General features: G+C 44.9%; 1 protein-coding gene across 9 annotated transcripts in view; it reads left to right on the top strand.

The window, feature by feature from the left end:
- The first annotated feature begins 797 nt into the window (after positions 1–797).
- ADNP (activity dependent neuroprotector homeobox) overlaps positions 798–16,749 on the top strand; it is a 30,994-nt gene continuing 15,042 nt past the window's right edge. Inside the window, exons 1-4 of one of the 9 annotated variants that reach the window (XM_061375536.1) lie at positions 5,825–6,461; positions 11,170–11,328; positions 12,631–12,676; positions 13,846–14,158. In XM_061375536.1, the coding sequence (XP_061231520.1) occupies positions 12,638–12,676; positions 13,846–14,158 (352 nt within the window). In that variant the 5' untranslated portion in view covers positions 5,825–6,461; positions 11,170–11,328; positions 12,631–12,637. Of the gene's footprint in view, positions 816–1,089; positions 1,435–1,596; positions 1,874–2,623; positions 2,850–5,824; positions 6,462–11,169; positions 11,329–12,630; positions 12,677–13,845; positions 14,159–16,749 lie in introns of those variants that run through there. The other 8 variants (XM_061375541.1, XM_061375538.1, XM_061375542.1 and 5 more) reach the window with 8 other exon arrangements.

Consider the following 16,749-nt stretch of genomic DNA (forward strand, 5'->3'; position numbering starts at 1 on the left):
CTGAAGAGATCTTGAGCACGTTTGTCTTCATGCAGTGGGCACAATCACTTGCACATGGAGCCTTGTCACGATCCAGATGTTACAGCAGGTCATCAACCTGTCAAACATTGTTTCGGAGCTGTGTGTGTATGAACACATGTGCACGAGGTTCGCCAGGCACATGACTGACATCCACCTTCGGGCAACCGCTTGCCTTCAGTAAACTGGGCCAAAATACGCCAGTTTTAGCTTTCAGAGAGCGCGCGAGGCAGACCCCGCCACCTCACCTCCCCTCTCACCGCCCTCCCAGCAGCCTGTGGTACACCAGCCAGGCCGTCGCCCAACTCGAGGCTCGCTCCCGGGATGCTCGCAGGGCTGCGGGCGCGGGCCCCGCCGCCGGGTGGTCCCGTGGTGCGGTGCAGAGCGGTGCAGCTCGGAGCGGAGCGGACCCGAGGCTCCGGCCCGGCCCCGTGCCCTCAGGCCGCGCTGCGCTGTCCATGGTGTGAGGCGACACTCGAACCGCGCCGCGGGCCCCTCTCGGTGAGTGGCCCCGCCCCTACCGGCAGCGCGCGCGGGGCGGGGCGGGGCGGGCGCACCCTGAGGCGCTGCCGCCGCGATCGCCGCCACACGAGACCGTGTGCCGAGGGCCGTGCGGTCACGTGCGCTCACCGTGGTCACGTGGGCGTGCGACTCGCCAGGCGCTGAGCCCCCGCCCCGGCCGGCCCCCTCAGGACAGGATGTAGTCCCGGCCGGGGGCGGCGGAGGGATAACCGAGGCGGTGTCAGCTGCCTCTCTGGCCCCAGCCGCAGGGCGCAGCGCCTCCTAGCGGGGCCGGGGTAGATCCCGCCGGAGGCTCTCTCCGTCTGTTTCTCGCGAGAGCGCCCCCTCCACCGCCCCGCGCTCGACGGGGTTATGTAACCGGCCCGCCCGGTGGCGGCGGGAGGCGGCCCGCGGGGAGCGATGGGGCCCCGGGCAGCGGGAACATACCGGGGCTCCAGCCCCCTCCCCCCCGGGGCGCGGCCCCCTCCCCTCCCGCCGGACAATGAGTCCCGTATGCTAATGAGAGTCTCGCGTCACTTCCGCTCTTTCTCGGCCGCCATCTTGTCCAGGGCAGGTTCTGGGCAGGAGGGACCCGGCTGTATTGTCTGCAGGGAGCCCCCCCCGCCCCGCAGCCCCACACCCCCCGCCCCGGGGACCGAGCCCAGTGAAGCCGCCGCCCCCGCCCCGCGGGACCCGCTCACCATAGGCCATCCCCCGCACACTCGCCCCCTCTCCCCCCCCCTCCCGCCGCCATCCAGCCCCCTTTGTCTCCCCCGCGCCGCCGCCGCCGGCTCCGCTCCGCCCGCCCGCCCAGGGACCCGGGCGGCGCCAGGGAGGCAGCTCCGCGCACCCCCACCCCCAGCCAGAGGTGCCGGGGGAGCGCCCGCCCTCGCTGCTGAGGAGAGCCCCAGTCAGGTAGGTGTGTGCGTGAGTCCGCGGTCCGACCCGGGCGGGGGCAGCCCCCGCCCGCCCCCTCGCTCCCTCCCTCCGCCCGGCGGTACCGCGGTCCCCGGCAGCCCCGGCCCCGACGGCGGAGCGGGAGTCCTGCGCCCGCCCTGAGGGGCAGGAGCCCCGCGCCGTGCCCGCCGCCCTGCGCGCTGCAGCCGGGGGGCTGCGGATGAGTTGGCGGGCGGCCCCCTTCCCCCAGCCGCACACATGTTGAAGGGACTTGACCGCCTTGGGGAGGCCGGTTCCGCTCCGGCCGGCTGCGAGGACCGCTACGCTGCCGGCTGCCCTCCTCTGTGCGCGGGGCCCGCGCGGCGCAGGCAGCCCCAGCGTCCTCCCTTCCCCCTCCCCGTGGGGGGGGACCACACATGGACGTGTCCCGGGAGCGGCGGCGGGGGCTGCGGTGGCGGTAAGGCGATGAGCGGGGTGATGACTTAGTGGCCGGGGCCGGCATCCCGGCACTGCCTGCAGCCTGCCGGCAGCCGGGCGCGGGTCCCGCCGGCTGAGCGAGGCCCCGGAGAGCGGCGCTAACGGGGAGCAGCCGCCTCCCTCCGGCAGCCTTTGCCCGCTGGAAAAGGCGCGCTCCGCGGTCCTTGCCCCGAGCCGGGCACCAGCTGCAGGATGGAGCGTCGTTGACTCACCCATCCCTCCATCCCCTGCCTCGGGCTACAGTTACCTACACCCGTTTCTCAGACAAAGGCGGGGGAAATCAAACCCTGGAGCCCCGCGCCGCCGCCGGGAGCTGCACGCTCCTTGTCACGCACCCCCTTGGCTTGGCGGCTGCAACCCTGGGAGGGGGGGCGGCGAAGGCCTGAAGGGGAAAGGGGGGCGATTTGCACAGCAGGTACACGGTGTACGCGGCGCTGGGGCGCGGGTTTCCCCGTTCAATCGGTATTGTGGGTCCCGGGTTATGGCCGTGCAAGAAAAATACCAGCCCCCACCCAAAATGCACCGCAGCCCAGCGCGGCGCACGGAGGCAGGCGGTAGGGGGCGCCCTCCCCGCGCCGGGCAGGGCTGCGGGGAGTGGGGGGGGGGAGCGGCCGCAAAGCGCCGGCGGCGGCCCCGGGCGGGACGGGACCTGCAGCCCCGCAGCGCACCTCGCCCGACTGGGGCTGGGGCAGCGGGGCTGGACGCGAGGCAGTGTGCAGGGTGTCAGTCGCTGTATCGCGCCTCGGTTGTGGCTGGTGGTGACACTCGCGCTATAAACTTGCATGGCTTTCTTTTTCTCACACATTCTGAGCGCATGGCTGCAGCGGTGGAAACTTGAGCGTGAGACGTTGCTGAAGCGTCGAGTGCTTTGTCTGCGGCCATGGGCAAGAGTTTGGATAACGAGGCACTTTGGGGTCTTGATAGTCTTTGCTTATTGGTTGTATTTAAGCCATTTGGTAGGTGTGAAACAGGGTTTTCTTCCTTTTAGAGACCTTCTCTGTTTTCTAGGTTGTTTTTACTAGCTGTGTTTCTATTTATTTTTACTACTGTTTTCTATTGGGAGGCCCAAGGTGTGAGCTAATGGAGACGTGTGATTCCTACCTGTCAGTGTACATGGACCCATCGTAGCTGGCTCCTGTGTGGACACAGCCAGTATATGCTGCAGGCCACCAGCATTGCTGCCTCTCGCAGGGTCTCAGCTACTTGGAAGAACATGCACTTTGGGGACTCTGATAACTGTAGTTACAAGTTGCCATCCTTCTAGATGAGAAAGACATCCTGTTCAAAAAACAGAAAAACATTGCTTTTGGGTTTGCTATTAATAACAAACCAAAACTTGGTTCCGTTTTAGGTGTGCGTTTGCAGATGTTGGTCAGTAATTAGATATCAGCATATCAACATCTACTGTGATGGGTGCTGAAATCTTAAAACGTTAAGAAGAGACAACACTTCTGCTGTCTCTTTAGATACACCCCATTGCTAATAACATTGCACTTGAAGCTGATGGGTTGTAATATGATTGTTGCCTTGAAGATATATCACAGCAAGTTCTTAAACTTCATTCAAAATAGAATGGCACACAACGAGCAACTTGCTCTCCAAAAGGAATACTCAGCTAAATGTTTTTGTACTGTTTTTTTATAGTAAGCTGCCCTTTGCTAAAATTATTTCTTAATTAACTTCTTAAAATGCCTTTTTGGTATCTTAACAGAAATTAAATGCCTCTAGCATTTGAGGATAACTCTCTAAGATCATTGCAAACTGATGTATTTTTAGTGCCCCATTATTTAAAAAGCCCTTTTTTCTTTTTTTTTTAACTTGAAGTGATGGTCCATCAGACAGGTTTATAGAAAGCATCTCTTTAGGTTACTACTGTTTATGTTTCAAAGTATATTGTGTGGAACTGCTAGAGCTTAGAAGTCATTAAGAGCTTGTAGGATCACCTGGGGTTTAGGAGAGAGATGTTTGGATATGCCAGGGGTAGGGAAGGTGAAAGGTGGCTGCCTTTGCCTGTAGGTAAGACAGACAAGAGGTGAGCAGTGTCTGCTCTCAGAAGTGCTTGGGAATGAAACCTTCACAGGACAGGAATTTCTTGACTGTTTTGGGAAGTTCGTGCCCTGTGGTATTAAGCATCAGCTGCACAAACAAAACACCTAGGAAGGCTGTATGTGCTCTTCAGGATGAGATTGATAACTTTATGTTTTTCTGTATAGGTAGGATAGAAGTTACCAGTTGTCAGAAGATGTCCATTAGCATTTTCAGAATTGGTATGTGTTACAGTGGTATATTACAACAGCATTTTAATTAAGCTTTAATAGTATAAAGTATCATTTGTTAGGTCCTTGCCAAGCTGAACTCCACAGTTACTGAATTTACTGTTCAATTTTAGATGAATGCAGGTACAAATTTTCTGTGGCAGGTAAGTTGTGCTTCTGACACACTGCAGAGTGAATAATAATAGATGATTATTCCCAGCTCAGCTTAACCACTCCGTAAGAACAGTAAATACAGAGTAAATATTAAAATTTAAAGAGCATTCCTGGAATACATAAACATACCAGTAGTCAAAAGGCAGACAGTCCAAATGTGCATTTTATAACTTTCTAGTAAGATGGCAGCTGATTTGATAGATGTAAAGAAAATAAATTGGAGCCAATGTGTGGGAGCAAAGACAGCTCATGGGTTAATGTATTTATTTTGAGGTGGCTGCAAATAAGATTTAGCAAAATTATTAGGGTGGATTTTGTGGGTTTATGTTTGGGCTGTGTTTTGGGGGTTTTGGTTTGCTTGGGGTTTAGTTTTGATTTTGTTTCATATGTCAGGAATGAAGAGAGTGTCAGATGTGATGCGGGTCATTGTCTGAGGGGTCTGTAGGACATGGGTGCGGGCGAGAGGCAGCAGGTAGCTGTAGGACTGCAGTCATTCAGGCGATTAATGTGGGTCACAGGTATCTTTTGATCTGCTTTATCTGCATGGCAAAGATGGGGTATTTCTGAAATTGTCAGTTCAGATGAGATTGTGTGTTAATGCTGTTTGCTGGGGTTTTCTTTAAAGATGTATGTAAATGCTTGCTTAAAAAAGGTAACAGCTAATTTATATTGGCCTGCATCTAAACAAGCATTAGAGTATTTGTTATTAAATAAAGATCTGCTCTATGCTCAGATTTTTGTTAATAGAACAGTATAATGGTTAATGTGGAGGTAATCCTGCTCATAGAAATAAATGTGTTGATAGAAGGGTATGCTTCCTAGTACTAGTGTAAGCAATGGAGATGAGAAGAAAAGGTGTTGATCTAAGGACTATGTAATGGAAATGTCTGTATATGCTTTGGAAGAAGAAAGCCTCAGGATTATGTTAATTTAGTTTTAAAAAAGAAAAAATCCTCTATGTTTTGTGTAGGTAAAAGGTGTGTCCTGACTCACCTGACACATTTTGGGAAGAACACCCTTGCATTGCTAGGCAGGGCAGCCAAATGAACCTGCTCATTTTGTGTTTTCAGGAAATAGCTAGATCCGATATAAAAACTGAATACATGTTTCAGGTTTGAATCAAGACATTTTTGGAGAGGGTGTAACTCTCAGTTATCTACCTGAGGGCCATATGCCTCAAGGAGAAAGCTGCATTTTTCAGAGCTTCACTACAACTAGCTGGTGTTAAAAGGCAAACATGAGGCTTGAATTTAGTGTCTCACTCTTATTTCACAGTAGTGCTTTTGGATGAGTATGACAGTTCTTGGTTAGAATAAGAATGGAATAAATACCATGGGTTTTTTTCTGCAGTGAGTCAGTTGAGTTACCACCATTTATATCCTTGCCTTTTTTAAGGTAGCATTAGAGATAATTTGGGTGAAAACACCTTAACAGGCTGTTGGGTCCTAAACCTGTGTAGTTGAATCTGTGAACACATCATACCTGGCAGGTTCTTGACTATCCAGAGCATGTGGAAACATGTTTCATTTAAAATCCACTTCCCAAATACTATCTAAAACAATTTACAAGAAATAGAAACTAAGTAACTGTGTAAACAGCCTGTCCACTGAAGTAATACTCTTCGGGTCATGGGGTCCTTCCGGTGTAGGAGAGGGCATGCTTTCAAGCCTTGCTTTGCTATCCACGTTTCTTGTCTATCCCCAGCTCTCCTCTCTGAGGCCCCGGCCTCGGGTTTTCTTTCTTTCACCCCTTTTTATCTGCCCTGTGTATTGTTTTCTGATTGTGACTCTGGATCTGATAGTTCTCTGCTTGTGCTGCAGCTGAGCCAAAGAAGTTAGTGTTGCAGATTCATAGCAGCAACAGTAAGGGGACAAAATGTCTCTTGAAAACTAAGTAGGCAACATAATTGTCTTAAAATGCTTTCCCCTCTCCCTCCTAAAAAGTCAAACTTACGGTTGTGATCTCTTTTTGTGTGTTTTGTTTTGTTTCCCCATTCCTGCTGCTGCTGCTATGAAGCCTTTTGAATATCGAAGGTTCCTGAGTCAAACCGAAGACAGCAGTAGCTGAGGTGGATTAACGCTGGAATGTAGTCAGGGATTGGAACACTTGGGAGCTATGCTTAGACAGAAAGGGAAAGAGGTAAGAAATGTGAAGTGGTAAGACTGATTTTTAAGCTCTTGTTTACAGACTTTACCCAATCATGTCATGCCAGCATTTGTGCATAGCGTGTGTCGAGTGGTAAGGCAAAGGAAAAACAATTAGCATCAGCCTACTTCACTGACTATTTTTACACTTCAGATACTCAGATGCTAGCCAGTTGGCGAGATCCCTTCAATATCTAATTTATCTACTGTTTGAAAGCATGTATTGGCATTAGTTTTGGATGAGCTTGTAAAAGTATTTGTATGCTCTCTTTTGTTTCGTTGATTTGTTCTGCCACTTACCCCAGCATGCAAGCCATGCGTTTTACCAGGCAGGACACACCAGGGGATGGAGTTTCACTATCGGTTTAACTGTGTCTGTGCCAGTGCTGCCCCTGGACAGGGCAGTGTGAGCCATCTTACTTGTACCAGTCCCTATGCTTCTGTTTGGGTGAGCAAAGGAAGCTGCTGCCTGAAAAACACTTCTCAGTTGGATCAGGTCTCTGCTCTGGCTGTTAACACAGTGGTGATGTCAGGAAAACATGGCACAGAGAAGACGGGACTGCCATTTCCACTAACAGTCTAATCTGATTGCAGTTTCACAATCAGTGTAATCCAGTCATAAATGATGTGTATATTGATTACATGCTTTGTTTTTGCACATTTCACAGAGACTTCTATGCTGCTTTGTTCAATTACACAAATGTTTTTGTGAGCTTTGGATTGAAAATTTCAAGATGATTCTTGATTTAATTTAAATGGTAACTGCTAATTCATGAAACATGCTTCTGTTTCCAAAATAATTCTTATTCTGGGATTGCCCATGCTTAGCTACAATCTAGATGAGGATTATTTTGGAATTGTAGAGTACATTCATGCAGCCTTTTTTTCCTGATCACTGAAGTGTGGATATCATGGTGTAAGCAAATAATATCCTTTGTGCTTCAATGATCTCCAGTCTTGATTTCAGATTTCTGCAAGATGTGCAGGCTTTATTGCATTTCAAACTGAAGTGTTTAAGAAACAGCCCTAAACAAGTGAGGCCATCATATTGCATATGTATATCACATATTGATTTCACTGCACATACGTGGATGCATATAAAGATCTATCTTTGGAGATCTTGAACAGTCACAAAAGACATTGTTTAAGATGACAGTAGGTGCATAAGCATACTTGAGCTGCTAGTACCTCTAATTTAAGATTTCCTATGCACTGAAGTGTAGCCTGCCCTAGAGAAGGGATGCAATTTAAAACTGCTTTTCAGAATGCAGTAGAGATTGCCAGAGGGTTTTATTGATGTGTGTTCAAAAGATCCTCCTTTAGAAAACGTTCAGCTTCAGGTAACAACAGTCTTTAACACACCCCAGCCTGTGTCACCAAAAAAAACAACAGACATTCTCAGCAGAGTGTAAGAACAGAAATAAGGAGTTGTGGTTCCCAGAGCAATTGAAATTTGGCCATTTTATATTTTATATTAGTGCATAGAAATTACACAGTGTACAGAATTTGTACTACTCAACAGAAGTTGATAAGGAAATAGTTAATTCCCTTTCAGTTTTGCAGTTAGTGTACACACCCGCCAGATGGAGCTTCTGGCACCAGTGGAAAATTCCAGAAATTGAGCAAGAATGAGAAGTGTGTGAATGACTTAGAAGAAGATCCCTGTCTGCTGGACTGCAGAAGATGTTTTTCTAACCTTGAAATAAAACATGAACGGAGAGTAAAACACATCAGCTTTACTGATTCTTTTCACTACAACTGTCCTCCGTAGAAGTTCTTCCTCTGATGGGAAGTTGGGAGTCCCTAGTGCAAGAGTCACCAACCTGAAGCTAGACAGTAAGCTCCAAACAAAAGAGATAACAGTTTCATAAGCCCTTGCTGACAATTGCATATAACCACTGAAACACCATGTTCAGGTTTTTAGCCTAAGAATTTCCTTCAAAGGATTAAGTGGGGTTTTTTTTTAGTACCACATTTTAGATGGCCTTCTCGTCTCCTGCAGCAGTATTTACACAGGATGTCAGAGAAGTGGTGTGAAACAGTCCTTTTTGACACACCACTTGGCAGTTTTTTGGGATGGCTGATTTAATCTCTGAAGAGGTTTTTAGGGGTTTTCTGTTATTTTTCTGACACAAAGACTAAAGAAATAGACTGTGAGGGGCAGTAGCAGTGGTTTCATGTGCACAGTGGTGCACAAGTTTTACAATGCTTTGACCAGTGAGAAAATACATTTGTTGATTTTCTTCAGTTCCAACAATCTTAGTTTTCCAGAGGCTGTGACTTGGGTTTTTTGTTCACTTTTTATCTTTTCAGTGTGCCTCATCCTATTTTAAAGTTAAAGGGCTTGGGGGCTTGTGCTTGCTGATGTGTTAGCCTAGGGTTGAATTCAAGCGCTGGTCTAACATGGCAGCTGTACACACAGAATAGTTACCCAGTTAGAATTGAGAGGTGTGTGTTAGAAGTTAGCTAAAGACTTCCACGTTACATGGGCAGAAGCTTGGTGCTGCAGATGATTATGCTGAGGAGATGCTGTTTAAAATGTTACCATGAGAAGGGAGCGCATGCTGTTACAAAACAGCCTCCATCCTAGGATTATAGGGGATTTGAAAATGAGCCCTTAGTTGTCTGGCATTTCAGATGTGCAGTTAAACTGCAAATCTCATTACCTTCACAGGAGATGTGGGTGCACAGCCCTCTGCAAACTAGGCCAGAAACACTTAAATAAGGAGGAAAGAGAAGAGTCCATCAGAAGGAAGTGAAAATGCATAATATAAGCCAGCCATTTACCTATTGGGAATAGATTCTTCATTCACTCGGTACAGGGAGGGGAGATACTTAGTTGTAATCAAGGAAGTTTCTGGTAGTTTTCAGTTCTTCCAACTTCTTCATTCTCCCTTACACTTCTCCTGATGTTATTTTTGATCTGCTTGCTTTTCCTTGAGATACCTTTCTGCTTCCTGACTATCACTCTTCCTTGCTCATCTGTCCTGTAATTGTCAGGTCCTGCTTTGCTGCAAGGACAGGCCATCATTGTCCTCATGTGAATATAGAATTATTACACACCATCATACTATATAGCATCATTTAACCTGCATACAAAAGGAGGCTGCTTTTCTATTGCTGTGGGAACCATCAGTAGGTTAATTTTCTTCCATATTTTTCTTGCATTTTAAGAGATTTTACTCAATGTTGCACAACAGCCTCCTTTGCAAATGTTATTTCATGGCTGGCTTTTTAGAACGTGCTTCTAAATGCAGTTAGCTGGGCAAATGATTAAAAGTAGACCTTGTTTTAAATGCAGTTGGAATAGGGAGATAAAGAGCAGTTTCACGAAACGAACAGTCCTATTTCATTCAAAAATATACAGCTGTTGCCAGCTCTGATATATGCTCCTGTGTTGTGCTGTTATATGTAAACCAAGCTTAAAATACTATCAAAATAAGGGCTAAAATGAAAGATTTTAGGATTATATAGTCAGAAAAACGCCAGGCGCTTGGTGATTCTTGTCAGCAACACAATGCAGGGAAATGATCCTCAGTCTCTGGGAGGCCCAGTGTGGGATGAAGTACTTCCCAGTGCTCAGTATTTGTATCTTTAGCCTGATAACACTAGTTGTCACTGACCTGCTCTCAGGGCTGATCAGACCTCGTCTATAAGTGTGCTTTCTGCAATGAGGATTCAGCAGGAGAGAGGTGATTTGGACTTTGGTAGAGATACAGGGACACAAATTCTAGTTAGAAAATAATCCAGTATGAAATAACCCATCATCCTTCCCTGTTTGAAGAGGTGGCTGGTGGTCTTTGAAAAACAGTCTATACTTGAAGCTGCAGATGTTCTGTCTGAGTAACGTTTTTAAACCATAAAAACCTGTATTACTTGAAAAAGTAACTATAAATGACTGGACAGATACTGCTTTTGTAAACTTTAGATTTGGTTGTTCCAGACTTCACGATACTGATGTTATGTCTTGTGCTTCCAGTCTGTTCAAGACTGAGTTTCTGTCCATGGGTGATGTGGGTTGAAGAGGTATCAGACTTCCTACAGAAGCACAATCATTTACATGCCATTACCCAAAACCTCACATCCTCCCTCCTACTAGCAGCATTGTAACTGGAAATTTTCATTTGAATACTTCCCAAATGAACGTGTGTCCTTAGGGTGGTGGCTGACAGCCATGTCACCTCTCTGATCTCCCATTGTCTTGTAATTTAATGCAGGACTGTGTTTGTATGGTTACCTCTTAGGAAAAATGACCTGTACAAGGAAGCACTGTTGATACTCATCATGTGTACCTCATTTACAGAGGGTGCAGCTATGCTGCAGGTACTGATAGCTCAGATGAGGTGTAAACTGAGGTCCTAACTCGTTCAGTCAAAAGGTTCTATGAAATGTGAATAGGAGCATTTGTCTCTGCATCCTGCTGGATTTCAGAATTGGGTAACTTCATAGAAATCTGAGCACTAAAAAATACCTCGGGTAGCATCACCCACCAAAATGTGTTTAAGTCACAAACCTGCTAAAACTTCCTGCAGCACTGTTGGCTTGCTGGAGTGCACTGCACAGTAGCTCTGTGTCAGTAAAGGTACTGTAAATGTGGTTTATAATTAGCTTTGGAGTCCTTTGCAATGGAACATACATTATAAATGTAAGATTGCCCTTACTACGTTTCTCATCTCTTGTCTTTAACACTTTGTTTTGTACAGCAGGATATGATCCTTCTTCTATGTCCGGGCTTTGGCCTCACACAGTAGGTGTAATATAATCCCTGAGGTGGGTGTTCTGGAAGGAGAATTATTTTTGGAGGCTTTTGCATGAAACTTGTCCAATGAGTCTGAGACGCCCAAGCACCATTAATTTCGGAGGTAAATGCCTCATAATTTGTACTGAGTAGATTGGGAAAAGTTAAGTTTTTCATTTGGCAAAGTATTTGCAAAAGTAGTTGAAAAGATAGTTCTGTTTGTTTATTCTTGACATTTGGATGTTTTAACTTAAAGGAACATCAACTTGAACTCAAGGAAAATTGTGGGTGTGTGGGGGGGAGCTTTGAGCTCAGTCTGGCAGCTTCACTATGTATTAATCAGTTTTCTGCTTGAAATTTCCTCCCCTCTTTCGGTTTATTAAAAGCAACAGAAGCAAAAGGGAAAGATGACTTTGACTGCAAGAGAAATGACCTAAAGTACTTTCTTGCACTGGGGAAAAACGTGTGAGCTGTGATACAGAAGTTCAAATACATGTAGTTTAAGTTGAATGTCCCTTTAAGTTATTCCTTGGAATGTAACATTTCTTATTTGAATCTCAATTGAAATACTTCCTTTTGGAAATTCAACTGCAATGGGTTTTATTAAGCTATTTTCTATCATTTGTCTATAATTCGGTCTGTCAAAGTGGGTTGGGATATGTAAAAGGGGAGGGAGCAATACAGTGCAATTAAAAGATAAAGCCAATGGAGGAAAAATCTCCAAAACAACACCACCAAAACAAATGAAAGAAAATAATTAGTCCCAAAAGAATTTATTTTAAATGACAGATTTTTAATGTCAGTATTTGCCCAGGGGGGAGGGGGGGTAGAATGCATGAAATATGATTTACTTTACATTTTATTCATGCTATTGTTATTGGAATAAAATGAGGTTACTAATAAAATGATAATGTATATTTAAAGTTAGTAAGTTAAGTTTGCTCTAGTAAACAGCAGGAGAGCAGCACTGGCATTCAGCCAGTAGAGAAATGAAAGCTGTCTTAAAGATTTAGTGTCTGGATTGCACTTACGATGTTGATCCTGGATTCTTACTGCTTTCTGTCCTTAATAACTGTTATTGACAAATATTTAATACTTAAACCCAGGCTGTCTATAGAGAGCTATCCTGCACTTTTAATGAAGTAGTTTTTAGCATAATCTGAATTTTCTGCACTAACTTGTTACCAAACTGCATGCATTATTTTGATTATGCTGTTTCCCTCTGCTGCAGCCCTTTCCTTTTAGTATCGTTATGGATATTAAGAAATTTGGGGTTGAATTATTAGACTGAAAACCATGGGGTCATGATCTGTACCTAACAAAGGCAATTGCAAGAGTAGTGGGTTTAAGTGTGTGGGGCGGTGTATTGTGTAGGGAAAAGGAACAGCTTCTAGAATAAGGGTTTGAAACATTGCTTTTTCTGTAGGAAAAAGATGGAGTATTGCATGCTGGGAACAAGTGCTTTCCATAAGGTAGCTAAATTTTAAAAGTACATTTGTTTCATTCTGTTTTAGGCTTTGCTTAAATTTCTAATCTAGTAATTTTGTCCTTTCTGCAGTTTTCAATTTGCTTAGACCTCTGCAAAACTCTCTTCTAAACCAGAATTCAAACCTAAACCAAACCCCCAAACCTGGGCCACAACTGCAGTATGGCATTTCTGAAACATTGTGCAATGTGTACAAAAGAGTATTCAGAGGATATTAATTAATAGTATAAATTCTTTCTTTAGTCTCTTTTGTTTTCCATGATTTCAAAATTGCAGCTATTAACAGCAGTGAATTTAAAGATGTGAATGTGTTGAGTGACTAAAGAGAAATGACCAAAAGTAAATGAATTTGCTGAAAGGTAGTTTGCATTGATGCTTCTTTAAAACCAACCAACCAAAAACCCAAACCAACAAAACCCGAAAGCCCCACTCATCAGGAATACCTCAGCAGAACTCCAAGTAAATGGTCACATTCTTTTCTCCTTTGTTCTTGTGAATGGCAAGACAACATACTTGGAGGAAGTCTGAGTAGATGAGTCAGGACTGACTGCAGTTAAATGTTTTGGCCCCATTTCCCAAGGAAACGAAGCTTATGCAATTTTTCAGATTGTGGCTTGTCTCCTAATCCCCTCTCCCTCCTCCCAGCCAAAACAAAGTTGGCCATTTTCAACCAAATTCGGTAGAGATAGAGGTCACAAAACATAAATGAGCACCTTTAAGTTTCCTTAAAGGTTATCTCCAATAAGAGAAGAAACTGAGGCTTGAACATTCACAAGTTTCCTTCACAGTTCTCCTATGACCCTGTTCTTCAATTGGATGTAGGGATGCCAAGTGGCTGCTAAAAACTCTGTGGGAGAAGTTGTAAGGGGGAGGGGAAAGAAATCACACTGCTTAGGCCCGGGATTGTAGGGGGTTGACTTTTCAGTGCTGGATGTGCACCAATTCAGAGGTGCTAGCTAGGTGTTCTGCCTGGAGCTGAACACAGCAACTTGTCTGTCATTATCTAATGTGGAGCTAGCAGGGGGTTATGAAAGGAAGAGAAGCAGTAAATTACCTTGGCTTAGTATTTGAAGTATTCAGCTCCAAATGAGAGTTGTTGGTGCCTGACTGAGTGCATGTATAGTATATTATTCCATGGATACGATATTATTACAGGTACAGCAGCAGCTCATGATGCCCCGTAAAGCTTTTCTTTCCCAGAAAGAAAAGCAGGCTCGTGCCAGGGAAAGGGATATGTTAAAAAAGAGGAGGAGGCGACAAGACTATCTCAAAAGAAGCGTGGAGCCGCAGAAAAATGCAGAAACAATAAAATGGCACAGGGATGATGAGAAGAGGAGAGAAAATGAGCAAGTTAAGGACAAAGATATCAAGAAGCGGTGGAGACAGGATGAGAGAGAACGACGAAAGAATGTGGACGCTATGAATTGGTGCTATGAAAGGGAAGATGAGAAGAGGGAAAATGAGCGAGGTAAGGACCAAGAAGGCCAAGAACTAGCAAAGAAAAGATGAGGAGGAGAGGGGGAAAAAGTGACAAAAGGATGGACCTTTTGAAGCAGCAGAGGGATGATGAGGGAGAGGGGAAAAGATAGAGTAAGAACATTTCCATTTTATAAGCATGTGCAGAAAATACTGATATCTTTGTTTCAAACTGATAGGAAATCTGTTAGTGCACTAAAGTTCTTACACAGCTAATATAAGACAAGATTGATCTGAGTATAGATGCCTACAAACTCAAAGTCACAATGGGATAGAAAAGGGTCTGTTTACACATTGCTTATAAAATTGTCTGGTTTACACACATGCTCACACCTAATACCTGCTTCAGCAGTACAGGTGGTAATACTGTGTTTCAGACCACCAGAAAGTTCAGGCTTTCTCAGTCTTCATAATCTTGAGTAAATGAGAACATTAGGAAAGGAAGGATCAACCAAACATGCTCATAAGAGAAGGTAAAGCTAATGGTTTATTTTATCCTTTTTAATAATGTGCCCAAGAGATAGTTGTAGTTACATCCCCCAGTTTATCCCAAGGTGAATTATTTAACAGAAGTTGTATGGAAGTGTAAAATTCACAGAATGCTTTTAAGAAGCAGTCAGTTCAAGAGATGCACTTCTCTGTGTCATTACATCTAAGGTGTTGCTCCAAATCAGTTGTCATCACATTTGACATGATAAATTCAGCCAACAACTTGGCATCAAATCCAGAAAAACTGATAACCAGTGGATAGCTATACTCTAGTAGGCAGACCCCTTCTAAAGTTGGAGTTTAATTAAATTTTATATATTTTATTTTTATCTGGAGTTACAAATTGTTGTGCGTAGGGGGTTTGCAGTAGCCCTAGAGCATGAGCTGTAGCTTATGAAACAGCCAGTGGATTTATCCTGGATGAGGTCTAGGCTTTTGGGAGTCTTTCTACTCCCGTTTAGAAATTTAAACCCCTCAAGTAAAAGGGATGATGCCTTTGCCCACATGCTGGGTGTTTGCTCCCATCTCTACAGCTGGAGTTGTGGAGCCCTTCTTGGAAGATCAGGTTGCTTTGCCTGCAAGGGTGTTCACAGTAAGCACTGAGGGAAAGGGCTGTCACACTTAATCTTTGGTGAAACAGTGCCACCTCTAATCAGGAGTAAAGAACTACCTATCTTGGAATGAGAAACTGAATCAGTTGTCTGCATCTTTTGGGTCTTCTGTATTGAACATATGTTTGGTTTAGGATTACAGATCTATGTTTTTGTACTCCATAAGAGCTTTCTGCTCCCCTGGTTTGACTGATCAGTTATGGAGAGGCAGCGTGGAAGGACACAGCCACAATAAGGGAGTTGTGTAAATAAGAGGACTGCTGATTCCTTTATGGCTCTGTACTGAATGTGGCTGAATAATTTTATTACTCAACAAAACCAAAATTGTCAACATTGTGAGTATGCATAAAGCTTTTTCTTTTAGTGCTGGTCTTTTCAGTTGAGTCCAAATATAAATTTAGAGTGTTCCAGGGGTAGGATAAGGAGTAAATGTTACTTATTATAATGAGCAACTTTAGGTATTTCATTGTGAGGAAAAAGTGCTCTCATAATGAGGTAGCAGCTTTCCACCTCTGTCTTCCTGGGAGGTTTTCATTGCAGGCCTGAGAACCATCAGGAGAGAAAATAAACTGTATGTCAAGAAATTTGATAAATTCATGTAAAAAAGAGCTTTTGCTTCCAGGGGCCTCATTTTTATTTCTGTAACTTTTTTTCTTCATTCCTGATTTTCACTCAGGACTCACTAGGAAATTCTGATTTATAGCTTTCTTTTTCTTGATTGACGGCTGCTTCTCAGTTCTGTCAACTTAGACAAACAGAACTATGTTTGTATGTTTCCAAAGGAAATAAATGGAATAACCAGCTAGTAACTTTGCAGTTGCTCCTGTAGTGTCACCAGCAATGTTGGCACCACGCTTTTCTTGTATGGAGAGAGGGAGGAAAACAGGGAAATTAAAAAACACGTGTTCCACTGGCTTGGTTCCACCACTGGACGGGTACTTAGCACAGTTAGCGGCCATTGTAAGGAGCATTAGGATCTCTAGTCTGCTTATACAGGTTTGAGATGTCTGAGTAGGAAAATGCACCAGGGACTAGGGTTTTCTTGTTTATAGCTTTGGGGGATTCAGTAACTGTGTTTCACTTTCCATGTCACAGTGATGCTATTCTCAAACCTTGTGAAGACATCTTCCTCAGTGAGATGTCTAGGATCGCCTACAGCTCTGTGCTGGCTGTTCATGGAAGGCTTTCCTAATGGTACAGACGCAGTGTTGTAGTCAGGAAATGGTGTCATTTTCAGTTAAGCATAAAGAGAAGAAAACCTCGGTCCGGGTTCCTTTACACAGCAAGATTTTCCTCCAGATTTCTTTAGGTCTGTGTTTTTAGAAATTTCTTATGCTTGCTGCTTGTTAGAGCTGTAACAAAGCTCAAACATGAAACAAGCATAGTAAGCACTTTAAATAATATCCAGAAATGAAAATGACATGATGAGGCAGATTTGGAATATTTGCTGAAGATTTGAGTTGAGAGGAAAAGGCTGTCTTGT

Source organism: Neopsephotus bourkii, unplaced genomic scaffold (genome assembly GCF_033783945.1).
Source record: "Neopsephotus bourkii isolate Nb327-2 ecotype Australia unplaced genomic scaffold, CSIRO-AGI_Nbou_v1 NB_1663, whole genome shotgun sequence".
Taxonomy (NCBI): Eukaryota; Metazoa; Chordata; class Aves; order Psittaciformes; family Psittacidae; genus Neopsephotus; species Neopsephotus bourkii.